General features: G+C 50.7%; 1 protein-coding gene across 1 annotated transcript in view; it reads right to left on the bottom strand.

Moving 5' to 3' along the window:
• MAP3K5 (mitogen-activated protein kinase kinase kinase 5) overlaps positions 1-16,470 on the bottom strand; it is a 233,375-nt gene that overhangs the window by 60,778 nt on the left and 156,127 nt on the right. The window contains exons 12-15 of the mRNA XM_075554484.1: positions 10,101-10,150; positions 7,893-7,988; positions 6,104-6,185; positions 1,672-1,805 (exon numbers count right to left, since the gene is read on the bottom strand). Of these exons, the coding sequence (XP_075410599.1) occupies positions 1,672-1,805; positions 6,104-6,185; positions 7,893-7,988; positions 10,101-10,150 (362 nt within the window). The remainder of the gene's footprint in view (positions 1-1,671; positions 1,806-6,103; positions 6,186-7,892; positions 7,989-10,100; positions 10,151-16,470) is intronic.

Here is a 16,470-nt window from a genome sequence, read left to right as displayed (position 1 = left end):
GTGGTAGGGAGATGAGTCAGTCAGGGTGCAGAATAGCACCGATGAAACATACAACTTTCCTCTAGTTCTTTAAATGCTTCCCCCCACCCACCCCAACTATCATGATCCCAATTCTACCTTAAAAATCTGGCTAGACCAGAGGATGTACACTGGTACAGATAAGAGTGGGAAACACAGGAATGCAGGACAGATAAACCCCTCAGGACCAATAATGAGAGTAGCGATATCAGGAGACTCAGAGAAAGGTGGGGGAGAAAGGAGGAACCAATCATAAGGATCTACATATAACCCCCTCCCTGGGGGATGGAAAACAGAAAATTAGGTGAAGGGAGATGTTGGACCATGTAAGACATGATTAAATAATAATAATTTATAAATTATCAAGGGTTCATGAGGGAGGGTGGGTGAGGAGGGAGAGGAAAACATGAGGGGCTGATACCAAGGGCCCAAGTAGAAAGAAAATGTTTTGAGAATGATGATGGCAACAAATGTACAAATGTGCTTGACACAATGGTTGGATGTATGGATTGTGATAAGAATTGTACGAGCCCCCAATAAAATGATTTTAAAAAGAGAAAGAAAGAAAGAAAAGAATGTCTTTTTATATCATGAATTAACCATGCAAAATCGCAGAAACAAAGTCATGACAGATCTATAAAACTGGAACCATACACACTAACCACTCATTTCCACGGGAAAGCCAGTCTTTCTTCTTTCTCTAATTTCAAGCTTGAAGAAACCAAATGCCCAGTTTGGACCTATAGAGTTCTGGGTTCTGGAAAGCATGGTTTCCCTTTTCTGCTTCCGGCCTAGAGTGCACTAGGGAGGCAGGGGTTAGAGCAGCCCCCCTGAAAGCCATGCACTAAGGAGGAGACCTGGGCAAAGACCTGGGGGTCTGTCTTTCGGCAAGGGCGGGGTGTCTTTTCCAGCCTGGGGTCCTCAGAGAAGGCTTCTCTGAGGACTTGACCTGGGGGCTGAGCCTGGCTGTGCTGGATGGGCCAGGCAGACACCACGGAGGCCAGATCTTAGTGTGCAGGGGCAGGGGAGGGGAGGGCAGATCCCAGAGAGCGCGGATAGCCATGGTTTGAGGGAAGGGACTGGGTTGATGCCGAGTGCACTGAGTCTCTCGGAGGATCCTAAGCAGCTGGAGTGGCATACCCTGATTTTCACTTCAGCAGGCTCTCCCTGCATGTGCTTGGAGAGAACAAGGTGAAAGGCAGGGAGGAGGCAGCAGCAGCAGGCAGGGAGACCAGCGTGAGGCCTGGAGGGCGACACTAGTGCTGGGGTCCTGGGATGGAGAGGAAGGGAGAGTCTGACCACACGACAAGGGGGGGACGAGAGACTAGGGGGTGGTGTGGGTATGAACGATGAAGAATCCTGATGAATCTGAGGGCTTTCGACCATACGTTCCCAAACTTGTTCTCCTTTTCAGGAAAAACAAAAATGACTCAGTGTCCCCATCAAGGAAAAAATGCTCGTGCTATAGCCCATAATCCAGGACACATTGCGGGTATGCTTCCAGCCAATGCTTACCCAGCAGCCCCGCCAGAGCCCCTGCTCGAGTGCTCAGAGAGAACGAAATAAAAGCATGGCATTTCCAGGGTCTCGTGAATCAGAGGTTCACGGGAATCGTTCCTGCAATGCATTCTGTACTATGCACCGTGGCCGTACCTGCTGTCCCGCTCCGGGATTTCCTTAATAGCGATTCTGACTTGGTTGCTCAGGTCTCGCCCCGCGTACACTATGCCGTAAGTGCCTTTTCCTAAAACGACTCTGTCGCCATTTTCGTCGTACTCATAGTCGTACTGCCACAGGAAAACAGGGAGAGAAGACCCAAATGTTAGCGGCAGTCCACATTTGAAACCTTCACTTTTTCAAAGAACATTTTCTCTTTATTAGGGTCGCCACCAGTGAAACAATACGACGACGTTCCAAGGAGGGGCTCCCAGAACGGAAACAACAACAACAGAGTCTGCACACAGAAGCAGAGCTGGTGTCCATGTTCCCACACGTGCCACGACGGCCACGGGAGCCGCCAACTTAAGCCAAGAAAGCCCACTTTCTTTCATCCAGTAAATGCTATTTCTGACCCATCCTGCTTATCAGTGTCAGCATCTACCACACCTGTGGCTTCTCAGCTTTCCGAGCCAGCGAAGGATTTCACACGGTCAGAAAACCTGAACAATTTTGACTCAGAAGAGAACTTTGAAGTACCCTCATTAATAATGGTCAAATAAAGATCGTCTCTCCTTCACTCCCAGGTCCCAGAGACCCACACATCTTTCATGAGTAAAGAAAACAAATACGCCTTTTATATGTACATATATAATTAATCACTTATTGGGAGGCTCTTACTGTGTGTGTGTGTGTGTATTTTAAAGTATCTTCAGCCCCACACCCCTGCCCAACTGTTAAGCGTATCGACCACGTATGGAAAGCAAGCTCATGGTGCAGAGAGTATAGAGACTATGCTTGGCACAGCCCCGCCCCCCAACCTGGAGGAATCGTCTAGAAAGCACATCCTTCGTCTCAGACGGGAACGCTGGGAGCCAGGGTCACCAAATGATCCAGCCACTCTCAAGCAGAGACAGGCCAGCGGGGGAGACCATGAGAGCAAGTGTCTTCTATTACCTATGTCTTGTCTGCGTGTCCAATTGGCCCCATAACACTCAACTCACCAAAATAAAAGGGTTTGGGCCGGCCACTGGAAACATGAATTCCAGCATTTGTAAGCTGGGGAATAAAGCATTAGCTCTGCTCAAGGAGATGCTCTACAGAGAAGACAATGAACACGGGCTTTTACACTCATTTACAACATAGCCTTAAAACATATAAAGTAGAAACTGGTAAGATGACAGAAAGAAGCACACAAGTATAAACCACAATAGGTTTTAAAAGAACATGTCCAGAACTGGTACACTTAGTAGGAAATGTTAAAACAGAGGCCCAGACAGCCTGACGGACAAGTTTGACCTAACACGGCAAGAACCCTGCACGCAGACATAACTTCCTTTCATGCACACATGAAATCTCTCTGCTGTCACTGGATGATTATTTGGAAGTCCATCAGCTGGTCTGTTTCCTGAGGTTTCCCTGAGTGGATTCAAACCTCCAACCTTTCCATTAGCAGTGAAGGGTGGGAACCAAACGTTGGGACCCCTCGAGGTCTCCCTACCCGCCTTACTTCTATGCTAACCCTGGAGACGCCTACCCCCTACTTGGTTTTCATGCCCGCTTCTCACTGGTGGTGCCACCCTCCAGTCCAGCGACAAAGTTCTGAAGTGAGCCTGTCAGCGTGGCTGCCTCTGCTCTGTTTGCTCCCCGTTGCTTCTGGGAGAGAGTTTACGTCTGAGAACAGCAGAAGCACCAGTCAGAATCTCACTGTCACCCATGTGGCCTATCGCCTCTCTCGTCAGTGCCCAGTCAGATTTACCAAGTCTTCCCCCCTCCCCCATTCAAAACTAAGCTCCCAAGAATATCACATGGCCTTCCAAAGCCAGGCGAGGGGCTGGTCATCACATACTTCCTGCTGCCTTTCCTCCTTCACATACGGACCACTCTACCCCGCTTGTCCACTCTGTCCACTGAGGAGCCTCTGCAGCAAAGGGCTTTACCTGCTCGGCCCTTAAACTTAGTGGTATCTGGCGTGTATTCTAGTCGATGCTCAGTAGTCTGTGCTTGAAGACATAATCGGGCTATAGAAGTCAGACGAGGACTCTTTAAAAGGGGCCCAGACAGAGCATTGAGAGCCAGTCCGAGTTTCGGCTTGGCTGAGAAGAGGGACCGAGAGCGAGGACTCGTCAACAATGGACAAAGCCTGTCCTCTTTAAAAAGATCGCTTATCAGGTACAGAAGCCGATCCCTGCTGAACCAAGTGGTCACAGTGACAAAAAAAGGACGCTGAATAACATCAATGGGACTGGAATAAAACTATTGCGTGGTATTAATTCTTGGTCTCTCTCTCTCTCTGTTTTCTATTCCTATAGGATACACATTATTGAAAGCGCAGGTTTCCCGCTGAACAGAGACCAGCAGACGGGCCTGGCCTACCCTTCTAGCCCAGCAGTCTCTATGTGAGCACCACGGAAAGGGGAACTGAGCCCGGGACGCGTCAGGGTCCATTCAATGACAACTATGGAGGGAAGGCGGCTGTGCGTGTGGAGGGCGGAGGGCAGGAGGGAGAGATCTTAGAAAATAAAAGTAAGGCAGATTGCTTGTAGATGGTGCATGCCATTTCTATGGCGACCGGCTAGCAACTCGGGTTGTTGCTAGGCGAAACACCAACTGCATGCTGGAGCAAAGATGGGGATACTTCTAGAAGCATGCCTCTATTGTTGCCTACCCAGAACCATCTAAATGAGCGTTGGGCAGACAACCAGCTTAGAAAGTAGCTAATTCATTTCATCTCTGCACCGATGAGAGGCTTGCAATCTCTCTCTCTCTCTCTCTCTCTCTCTCTCTCTCTCTTTCTCTCTCTCTCACACACACACACACACACACACACACACACACACACACTGGCCAAACAAAGTAGCCAATTCATTTCATCTCTGCACCGATGAGAGGCTTGCAATCTCTCTCTCTCTCTCTCTCTCACACACACACACACACACACTGGCCAAAAAAAGTAGCTAATTCATTTCATCTCTGCACCGATGAGAGGCCTGCAATCTCACACACACACACACACACACACACACACACACTGGCCAAACAAAGTAGCCAATTCATTTCATCTCTGCACCGATGAGAGGCCTGCAATCTCTCTCTCACACACACACACACACACACACACACACACACACACACTGGCCAAACAAAGTAGCCAATTCATTTCATCTCTGTACCGATGAGAGGCTTGCAAACACACACACACACACACACACACACACACACACACCCTGGCCAAACAAAGTAGCTAATTCATTTCATCTCTGCACTGATGTGAGGCCTGTAGTCTCACACACACCCTGGCCAAACAACACACACACACACACACACACACACACACACACACACACACACACACACACACACACCCTGGCCAAACAAAGTAGCTAATTCATTTCATCTCTGCACTGATGTGAGGCCTGTAGTCTCACACACACACACACACCCCACATCCATACCTGCCTAACCCCCTCGTATTTGTTCTCTTCACTCACTGCTACTCTCAGCCATTTGGGATTGCATGTGTCCCACAGATTCCATCCAGCGCTCTCAGCAGGAATCAACAAGCCAGCCACCTGGTTTTGGAGTCTCAGTCCGGAGATGACAATACATTCCTGCTTCTCCAAGTCACCGGTTTGCAGGACTTTGTGGTGGGAGTTCTAGACAACCAACCCCCCACTCTCATCCAGTCCATTCTGGTATATCACGGCCCTACAGGGCAGGGCAGAACGGCGCCTCTGGGTTTCCGGAAGTGTACGTCTTGATGAGAACAGACAGGGGTTTGACCCATGGGCCTTTCAGTTAGAATCGACTGCTAAGTCCTGATGCTCCCAGGGCTCCAGAATCCAGTATCACACGACACAGATGGGTATCTCATTGATATGTACTTTCAGAGCAGAATCTAGAACGTGCAAGCGCCCTGTGGCCTGCACTCAGGTTGACCTGCACCCTCCTAGAGGAAGCGGAGGTACTGACCATCCAAACCGAGAAACAGAACAACTTCTCCGCCATCAAGGCCATCCCAACTCAAAGCGACTCCCCTGGACAGGGGAACACTGCACCTCTGGGCTTCCAAGACTGCAGCTCCTAACGGGAGTGGCGAGCCTTACCTCTCCCGCACAGAGCAGGTTTCAAACTGCCGACCTTGTGGCTAGCAGCCCGGTGCGCAACCACGACGCCCCCAGACTCAGAGAAGTCAAGTGCCCAGGCCAGGGAAGCCAGAGTAAGCGATTCCGCAGTGTGGGGTTCTGAGCCTCCTTGGCCAGAGACTCTTTCCCAGAAGCAGCTTTGAGTATGGAGGGAAAGGTTGCAGACTCTGGCTGAAGCCCAGTCACTGACAGCGCACACACCCACAGACACACCCCCTCCCCTGCCCCTCCCCCACCCCCACCCCGTCCCTCTCCCCCAGCAACAGCTCAGCCCAAGCCCGTACCTCCAGGGAATCCCCTTCGCAGTCGCCGTCCTCGGTACTTCTCCCCTTCTCCTCAGTGATGGTGTTCACCATCTCAAAGAACCTGCGAAGGAAGTTGGCCTCTGGTCACTCCGAGCACACCTGGGGTGGCAGACCGGGCGCGTGCATCCCAGAGTGACTCCAGAGAGAAGAAATGGGGGCTGGGAGGGGATCCAGACAACCATTCCAGAGAGCAGGTCACGGGGAAAACCAGCACCATTTGAAGGACCAGCTCGGGTGGGCTGGGGATCTCTGATCAACTGTCTCACTCCAACTAATGCGAGCGACAGAAGCGGCACGGCGGAGTGAGGCAGAGGCAGCAGGGTGAAGAGTGTGGACGTGGATGTGGATGCAAGGGCGCGGTTACAGTGTCTGCCGGTGGGTCTCCTCCAAGTCTCAGCCCTCCATCGTGAAGCAGAAGACATACCAGACCGAGCTCATGCTGAAGGCACGGTGGGCAGGCACTTGGCTGCTGGCTGAAAGGTCAGTGGTCGGTGATCTGCTTCTGCACAGACTGCGCTTCTGACACACAGTGGGACAGTTCTAGGAAGCCCTGTGGTGTCACTATGTGTCAGCACGGACTCGGGGGCATCGGGGGATCCCACAGGGGCTGTGAAGATGCCCCGAGGTCATATGTGTGCGGGGCACTCACAGGACACTGGTTCCTATTGTCTTGCTGTGGCTGGCACTAGGTAAAGTGGGGCATAACAAAGAGCTATATTCTGGAACGTTGTCACAGTCGCATGCCGTGGAGTCTGCTCCAACATGCAAAGACCCGACGGGGGCAGAGAAGAAAATAGCCCACCGGGTTTCTGAGGCAGGAAAATTGATGGGGGCAGATCCCCAGGTGTGTGTTCCTAAGGAGTGACTGGGGGGGTGGGGGCGGCGTTGGTTAGCATCCAAGCTCTGAACCGCTGCACTGAGCCTACTCCGAGGACGGGATTCCGAGACTGCAGCTCTTTATGGGAATAGAAAGCCTCATCTTTCTCACAGGGAGGGGGCTACTAGTTTTGAACTGCTCATCTTGGAGTTAGCAACCGAATGTGTGACCCGCATATGCCATCAGGTGTCACCACCTGCTGTGTCACCACCAAGGCTCCTTGTACTGCGGGAGAACTCCAGCACTCACAGTGACCCTATAGGCCAGAGTAGAACTGCCCAAGGCAGTAAATAAATCTGAATGGAAGCAGACTCCACATTCTTTCTCCTACCATGGGGCAACTAGTGAGTTTGAACTTCAGACCGTTTGGTTAGCAGCCACGTGCTTAACACTGGGCCACAGGGGTCCTGCAGAGCACACCACTGACTCTTACTGCATGCCATCCTTGCACCAGAAAATCGGATCCTATCAGTCTGGGACAGGGCCCAGGACTTTTTCCTTCCAAGTGCACCAGATGGTTCTAATAGGTGCCAAGGTCAAGAACTACTGTGCAGACAATGGTGACATTATTCAAATAACTCAGGAGTTAAATAACAGTAATGAGTGAGTACTTTTAAAACAAAAAGAAATCATCTGACCATTAACCAGTAAGTCTGGGTTACTCTTTTTAAAAAAAAAATCTTTGGACAAGTACATTATGACTCAGCACATGCTTACTGTAGTAAAAAGAGCCCCCAAAGTTCTCTGACTGTTAAGCACACCACATAATTACAGAATATTAACCCAAATGAAATATTTACATAACCAAGAGCTCCATGTTCCCGCCGCACTTAAAAATAGCCACCAGGTAAGAGCAGACTTTTTCGCACATAAACAATGACTCATACGTACTTTTTACAGTGAAGCTCTGTACAGAAGTAGATTTGGAAATCGTCAGAATTATGAAGCACATAAAGGAAACAGCATCGCTCTTCAAATTTAGAAATACTAAAACGAACAAAGAAAAACATTACTCGGGAAAGACCAATAATTACACAGATTTGCCATGAAAAGTCAATACTGTTTGCATCCAATCTGAGATCAAGGTCATTTGTGACAAAACGTGAGAAACGGCATTTTTAGAAGGTCCCTGTGCCACATCCGAAGGGGACTCCCCCTGTGGGACTAGTCTGCCTGCTCAGATCTGGGCGTGGGTGCAAGCACACACCGCTGTGTCCCTCTGAGGGAGCACAGGCAAGGGGGGCACCCACGAAGGACCCCACCCATCGCAGAGCAATGGAAACAGAGAAAACAGCACTGGGCCTGATCTGAACACGTGGCTCCCAGGACAGCAGTGTGGGGTAATTTAGCGTTTATGAACCAGGTTACCCTGTTTCACGCCAGAGATTGTCAAAACTTTCCCTACAAACTCCAGAGGGTGAGTATGGTAGGCCTTGCGGGCCACGCTACTCAGCTCTGCCACTGGGGTGTGAAAGCAGTCGTACACTTTACAGCCTTAGACAAACCTTCAGCGAATGGACAAGGTTGCTTTTCGATAAAACTTTATTTGTAAAGGCAGGCAGCCGGCCGTGTTCCACCTGCGGGCCAAAGCTTGCTGATGTCCATTTTTGGCGAAAGCCCGTTTCTAATTGAATTTTTAAAGAAATGCCTTTCATCAGTTAGGAACCAGCTTAGACAGTCCCCTCCCTCTCTCCCTCATCCCAACTTCTCCTCTCGCGCCTCTGTTCTCTGAACGTACTGCCCTCCTGGCTCCTCTCTCCCCTTCTGGGCTGAGCGCTCTCTCACTGCAGTCTGTGGCCTACTCCTGCTTGTGCCCATAGCATTATTCCTAACCTCTGAGCCCTGGCTGTGCCCAGCAAATGCCCAACGGCTGTCATCATTTCCTTAGAGGAGGGAACAAGGAAAACGAACTGTCTTTGAAGTCTCCCTGTGGAACTCAATTTCCTGATAGGTATGCAAATGCTGGAAAGCCACCTATAGGCACTCGATATAAATGTCCTAAATCTCAACAAACGTGCCATGTGGGGCACGATCCTCATTCAGGGACTTCATTCTCATCCCTGGGAGTGAGGGTGACTGAAGGAACCTGTATCCCCAGGCTCTCCTGGGCGGCTTGCTTACACCCACTGCAGGGGATGGTAGTGCCCCGCGGGTGGCTGGTTTGGAGAAAAGTCAATAGGAAAGCTCCAGTTGAGAGACAGCATCGATTGGAAAGAGACGGAATGAGTCACTCCGTCATCTCGCTGGTTTCTGTTCGGATCTTTCGTGGTTTAAACCGGCGGACCCCAAGGATCAGCGACTCAGCCTGCGCGAGCAGTTCGGCTCTGGTAGAGCCAATCCCAAGGATTCCAGGAGCAGCCGGCTATGGCACCGGCTCCTGTTTGCTCACAGTTCTCTGAAGTGGGGATAAACACCCCTAAACTCCAGGCCTTGGGTGTGAAATTTGCAAGTGGTGGCTCAGGACGGGCTCAGAGAGAACAAACATTCAAAGGCTCAACCAAAGGTTCGGAAAAGCCATCTCGAGGGTGAATCCCAGAAAATGGCATCGTCTGAGTCTCGGCCACGGCCATGTCAGACCTGAGCTGAACGGCAGAGAACCAGGGTCGTCTCTCAACACGGCACCAAGAATGACCGCATGGTGGAAGGGGATGAGGCGGTGAATCCCCCGTGGTCTCACCTCATTAAAAGGGAGAAGGAAAAACCTGATGTGAATCCACCTGACAGGGAGCTTAGGTCCTGGGGTGCCCAAAGCAGCTGGAAGCCACCCTCCACGATGCTCGGCGCAGCCCAGCCTGCCACGGGAGCCCACACAGCTCACTAGGATGGTCCCCGGCTTCGGGCTCACTGTTCGCGGTTAGCACCGAGTCAGTAGGTGGCAGCAAGTTCTACTAGCAGCCAAAATCTGCAGGTGAGCATCCTGGGCAGAAGGAGTCAAAAGGAAGACAGCGAGACTGGCAGAGGGTGAGTATTTCCACGACCAGCAGGATCCTTGAAGTTCTTTGCCTTCTTTTTGCATCGTGACGAAAAAGCCCTCTCCGAGCCATGAACAGCCCGGAAAAAAGGTCTTGCATGTCCACAAAGTGTACCCAGCAAACTTACCTCACTCCCCTGACAGAAGAAGCACTGAAATCCCACTCGTGGATACCTTTCTGCAACAGAGGAGAGGAACGACAGTCAAAACGCTGACTCACGCGCATGGGAATTCAGCATAACCTAAACAATGATGATCTCGGTCGATCGCTATTTAAGTAACAGGTGCGCGGTAGTTTTCCCCTGGTGCATCATGCTTCACGAATAAGTTATCGGGAGGGAAACTGCCCATTTTTTCCGCAAGTCATCAGGGGAATGTTCACTCAACCAACTAATTCCTGCTCTCCCATCAGGCCTGAGACTAGCACAGGTCTCCAGAGAGGCGAAGAAGATGAGTGTTACCAGCCGTGGAGTCAAGTCCGCACATGGCCACCCTCTGTGTGCAGAGGAGACCTGCCCCACAGGGTTTCCAGGTGGTGACCTCCCTGGGAAGACCACTGGCCTGTCCTCCAAGGGGCCTCAGGGTGGGCTCAAGGTGCTAATCTTTTCTCCAGCAGGCAAGACCTCAACCGTGTGCATCCCCTAAGATTCCCTGGGAGAAGCAGTCTCATTGTCTTCTGACATCTGACTTTCAGCAGATAAACCTACACTAACCACTAACTGTTCTACATTCATTTCATATCAAGTAAACCCAGTCAGCCAAGTAATTTCATTATAACTAAACAGTACTTCTTTTCCTGAGAAAGAACACCATTCATTTGAATAACATCTTTGCAGGGATTAAAGAAAGTGATTTGGTGCTGCGTTGCCTTTAGGGACATTTTCTAGCTAAACCCGTGGTCCTACTTATTCAGAAAAGAACAGCGCAAACAGGTATGCAAGCACCCCCCCCCACACACACACACGTGTAGTGACCACGACACATGTAGTTAGGCCACTACCTCATTGATGCAAAACTCAAGATGCCAATGAGGGATGGACATAAATGATTTGATGGTCATGTGTTAAGCAGGTGAAATAAAAAGGGGGGGGGACTTATTTCCTGAGATTATTACTAAAACAAAGGTAAAAATGAAAATGAGAATGTACACGGATCTAAATGAACGACATGACAGATGGGCTGCCTTCCCTATAAAAATATCAATCTGACAACAATATGGAAGTAATAGCATATGCACCTGACTCGTAACTAAGATAGCTGAAGGAACCCTTGGGGCGCAGAGTTTAGGCACCCAGCGGAGGGGTGAAGGACTGGCGGTGTGAAGCCCCCCCGCAGCCGTGGGAGAAAGGGGTGGCAATCGCTCCCCCATCGAGCCCCCGGGTGGCAACTCGACTCAGTCCCACTGGGTGGCCAGGGGTGGGAACTGACCTGACAGTAAGGAGTAGTTGATGAGCAACTCTGTAAATCTAAAAGGATTGCAAACTTTAAAACTTCGTGAAAAATGGACTGTATCCAAAAATAAGAAAAAGCTGATATGCGTGCCTTGGCGTAGCAAGTACTGCACAGCAGTAAATCCAGCCCCGTCGGCTGAGCCCGAGCTCTGAGCCGCCCCCTAAACTGCTGCCAAGAGGCTGAGGTCTTGACCGGGCATGCAAAAGTGCCGTGGCGCTGAGGTGGCCCAGAGTTCTCATCTTGGCCAAAGCAACTGAAAAAAAAAAGGGGGGGGGTGTTGTGGCCACACTTTTAATCCACAGCCGCTCGTTGGTTCTTTGCTAGGGCCCTGCAACTTTAAAAGAGTCCATCGGCTCAGGCCCAGAGCAGAGTTACAGAAAATCTCGTGCCAGCACACATTGGTTAGGTCATGCGATGTGCCCTGAGTTATCTAGGGGAGATGCTGTGCCTGCAGCCCGGGGAGGGAGGGAGGGCGGGCAACCACAGCAAGATGCTCATTAAATGCAGCGCTCTGACCCACAGTACCCCGCCAGCAACCACACTACGGGGCCAATTAGCCAGCGCACAGAGGAGGTTAGAAAGTTGTTCTAAATCCGATTGGCCTCAGGTGAACTTCTAAGCACAGACAACCCAGCAGCTTTGACTGTTACCTGTCTGCTCCCTGCACACAATGTAGCTCTCTCTCCCAGCCTGCACCTGATCTGCTTTCTGAAGCCCTCTCCATGATGAAGAGCAGGCAGAGAGCCAAGTATGCAGCCCAGGGACAAGCTCTCTCAGAAGGCCTGTTCTCAGAGCATCCTGAGAGATTTCCTAGATCGATTGGGCTAGATGGTGGGTAAGAAGTAAAGCGCATCCAGAGTCTAGGTTCCTGAAAGGCTACAGGTGCTGCCAGTGAATGTTCCAGTCCAGTGGTGGAAAGGCCGGGGCCAGATGGAGCAATTAGGGCAGCCTCCCTCCTCTCTCACTTCCTACTGGGACTCACCACATAGAGGCGCTGGTGAGCTACCAAGCCAAGAGATGAGTACAATGCTGGCAGCCAGGGGCCCTTCCTGGAATCAATGCTCATAGAAGCAGCAGCCAAGAGATCAAATGGCACACTGCACTGGGTAAATCTGCTGCACAAGATCTTTCCACAGTGTTGAAGCGGGGGTGGGGGGAATGTCACTCTGAGGACTAAGGTGCACCTGACCCAGGCCATGGTATTGTCAATCGCCTCGTATGCTTGTGAAAGTTGGACGGTGGACAAGGAAGATGGAAGCAGAATCAATGCACTTGAACCATGGTGCTAGCTGAGGGCACTGGAAGGGCTGTGGGCGACCACAAGAAGAAACAGACCTGTCTTGGAAGAAGCCCAGCTAGAGTACCCTTAGAAACGAGGACCGCAAGATTTTTGTCTCACGTACTTCGAACGTGTTACCAGGAGAAACCAGTCCCCCGAGGGGCAGCGAAAAAGAGGAAGACCTTTGACAAGACGGGTGGATGCAGTGGCTGCAACAATGGGCCCAAGTGTGAGGATGGTACAGGGCCAGACAGTGTTTCGTTCCGATGGGCTTGGGGTCACTATGAGCGGGAATGGACAGCACCAACCACGACCAACACAGAAGGAAAGCCAGCGCAAAGCCCAAGGCAATCCACAGAAGCCCATTTTCTAAGAGCCTGGGAGCCTGTGCACCAGCTAGATGGCTAGAACAGGGACCAGGAGCTAAATTCTAAGCTAAGATTGTAGGAGTTTTACTGTGGCAGGCACTGCTGGTTCCCTAGGCAACCACCATCCTCTCCTTCTCCCGATAATAAAAAAAACCCCACGAATCTGGTTCAGGTTCAGGTGGCAATACGCGTAGGGAAGTGCAATGTGATTACCGTAGTCAATCTGCCACAGCACGTGCCATTTAGGCAGGGACGCAGGATGAAGCTTTCGGTATGAAGAGGAGGCCTGGCTCTGCTGTTTGGACGGTGTGTATGCGTGGGGGTGGGGTGGGGTGGCGGTGGTGCTTAGAACTGCTGTCTAAGAACACGAGGAAAGAAACTGAGAGCATTAGAGAGTTAATCACGTGCTGTCCACTCACAGCAACGCCACAGGACAGAGCCGAACTGCCCCAGAGAGCTCCCAAGGCGGGCATCTGTCTGTAAGCAGGCTGCCACATTTTTTCCCCACAGAACGGCTGGGGGGCTCAAAGTACCAACCTTCTGTTTAGCAGCTGAGGACTTAACCACTGCACCACCCGGACCCCTTCTTACGGAGACAGCCATTCAGAATGTGGACACTGCGAGTCCACTGAAATCACCCTCACCTCCCAACTCATTCCAAACTGCGACAACACTCTGCTATTATTCCGCGCCCTCTGAGTCGGGGAGTCCTTTTACAGTGCAGTACATAAACTCGGCTGCTCCCTGAAATGGGGGAGGTTTGAGCCCGCCCAGAGGTGCTCAGGAAGAAAGGCCTGGTGATCTACTTCTGGGGGAAAACTCTAAGAAGTACAGTAGTGCTCAGACCCGAAGTGGGAGTGAGCTGCAGTCAGTCAAGCCAAGGGCAAGCGGCTGCCTGGCTTACATGGAAAGCTCTGTGAGGGACAGAAGAATCGCTGTCACACACCATCATCCCATGCGCATGCTCGGAAATTTGGGGTCAACACGAGCCTCCCATACAGCTCTCGGGTCTTCTCTGAGTAGCCACTGGCTACAGCAGGGGGCGGAGGGGAGCTGGTACTTAGAATTTCCCTGAGGCCCTGCTGCCTCTGTCTCCCTCCGGGCTGGACCACAGGTCACCTCCTCAGACCCCCAGTGCATGCAAACTTTGTTCTTCGCCCTCTGGGGGCGTCTTGCACCCTGAGGTGGGCTGCTGTCGTTGTCTCTCAGACTCCAGATAGGTAATGAAACGGGAGCCTGAACTTGTTTAAACCTCAGACGGGGGATTTCCTCTGCGAATAGCTGGCAAGTAACGTCTTCCGCACTCTAAGTTTCTCTCATGAATACACGCAGACTTTCTTCCAGAACCACTTTGCTGGAGCTAGCAATCAGCCACTGAACAGATTACAAACAATGACTAAAAAGCTCACCCAAAAAACACCCCAAAACTCACAGTCACGGCCAGCGGAGTCAGATACAACTCACAGAGACAGGGCAGGACTGCCCCAGCGGGTTGATGAGGCTGAAAATCATTGCGGGAGTAGAAAGTGTCATTTTTCACCAGCAGAATGACGGGTGGGCTTGAACCACCAACCCCGTGGTTAGCAGCCCAACACCTACCCTACTACACCACAGGGAGAGCTCTCATGTACAACTGATGTTGTCCCAGAATAGAGAACATAGCTCTCTAAGCATCCCTGAGCTCGTGGAGATCATATCATGAACTCAACATATAAAAAGCTGCAGGTAAATTGATTGAAACAATGGCTCATTCAATGTTTTCTAATAAAAATATTGAGAGGGTGTGCATACGGAAATAAACATAACAAACGAGAAGCAACACTTTCTATCGCTTCCTGAACTGTTAGAACAAAGTGAAAATATACCCAGTGATAAAAAACAATCCATTTTCTGCTTAACATGGGGCCTATGAAACCTGCCGATCACGCTAATTTGAAGTAGTACTGCTTCTTTAAACTAACACAGCAATAACAGCGCTTCCTTATTTTACAGCGCGTCTTGCTAATTGTCCCACTCCTGTTTTAAAGAATAAAGAAAAGAGCCAGGGTAGAGATTACACTTTGGATAAGGTGAAGGTTGGCAAAGAACTCAACATAAATTCACAGTTAAGAAACACTGTATTGCAGCTTAAATTTTTCAAACCAGGAGCAGTTTTAGCACAAAAGATCATAAGGACCAGGGGCACCCGATCAAAAGATGGTAGAAATGCAAGCTGGGCAGTTCCCAGCCTGACTGTGCTACTCTGGTCAACATACGTTGTACTCAGCACCCTGAGAGCGAGTGCTCTTGTCCCCACAATGACCACGAACCATTAGACAGTTCACACAAGGCTCATGTTGTTGACTGAAGACCCTCCAGGAAGGGGGAAAAGGATGACAACCAGCAGGAAATAGGGCTCCTTTCCCCAAAAGCTCTGGCTTACATGCTAGCCTTTTTCTGACCTCCAAATTTCTTTGGCTCTCCGTTCATTCTCCGGCCTTGCTAATTGCTAACTCCTTTAGCCCCATTGCGCTTCCAAGTGTCCTCGGATGACCTTGCTCCTTCCAGTCAAGCCTCAGAAAACCTTTTCTCCCAGGACAATAATGTGTGTGTCGCCCAGCTTCTCTGCGTTGGCGTGGTTTCAATGCAGGTGACTCCTAACTTGTTCGCAGCATGTGAGAACACATATGTTCATACACTCCTAAAAAGTGTCAATAAAGCAGTGCATCTTTTTTGTTGTTGCTGTTCGTTTTGTTTTTATTGTGCTAAATATACAGATGTAACAAAATACTCGCCAGGTTGACCATTTGTGCGCGCACCTTCAGGGACGTTGGTTGCATGCATTATGTGGTGCAACTATTCCTACTACCCGTTTCCCATTTTTCCGCACACTGTGTACTTTCCAAAGTCTGTCCATGTCAGATCATTATAGAGATGATTTCCCATTTTGTCTCTGGACGATTCTACATGGAGTCCTTCCATTAGCTCCCAGTAAGCAAGTCCACAACGAGTCCTTCTCGCTCCTCCATAACTCAGAATTTCCTTCTAACCATCTTAAACAAACAAGCAAACAAACCAAATTCACTGCTGTCAAATGGATTCTAACGCATAGCCGCCCTGCATAAGCTTTGCAAGGCTGGACAGTTCCACAAGATCAGCTTTCTCCTGGGGAGTGGCTGGGGGTTTGAAATGGCGCTGGGTGCTCCCCTGATGGCGACCCCAGAGCTTGTTCCGGACTACTTTCCCATCTGCTGCACCACAGCTCTTGAAAGTGGTGCAGAGCAAAGCTGTCCCTCTGAGGACTAAGGCGCACCTGGCCCGAGCCCTGGGATGCTGAAGGATGCCAACGGGGGAGTGAAGAACTGACGTGCTGCCATTGGAGCACTGGAGAAGGACGTGGACATTCCCGCGGCCTCCCTG

Source organism: Tenrec ecaudatus, chromosome 7 (assembly GCF_050624435.1).
Source record: "Tenrec ecaudatus isolate mTenEca1 chromosome 7, mTenEca1.hap1, whole genome shotgun sequence".
Lineage (NCBI taxonomy): Eukaryota > Metazoa > Chordata > Mammalia > Afrosoricida > Tenrecidae > Tenrec > Tenrec ecaudatus.
The sequence above is the reverse complement of the archived record's forward strand: the minus strand, read 5'-3'. Positions and strand labels throughout refer to the sequence as shown.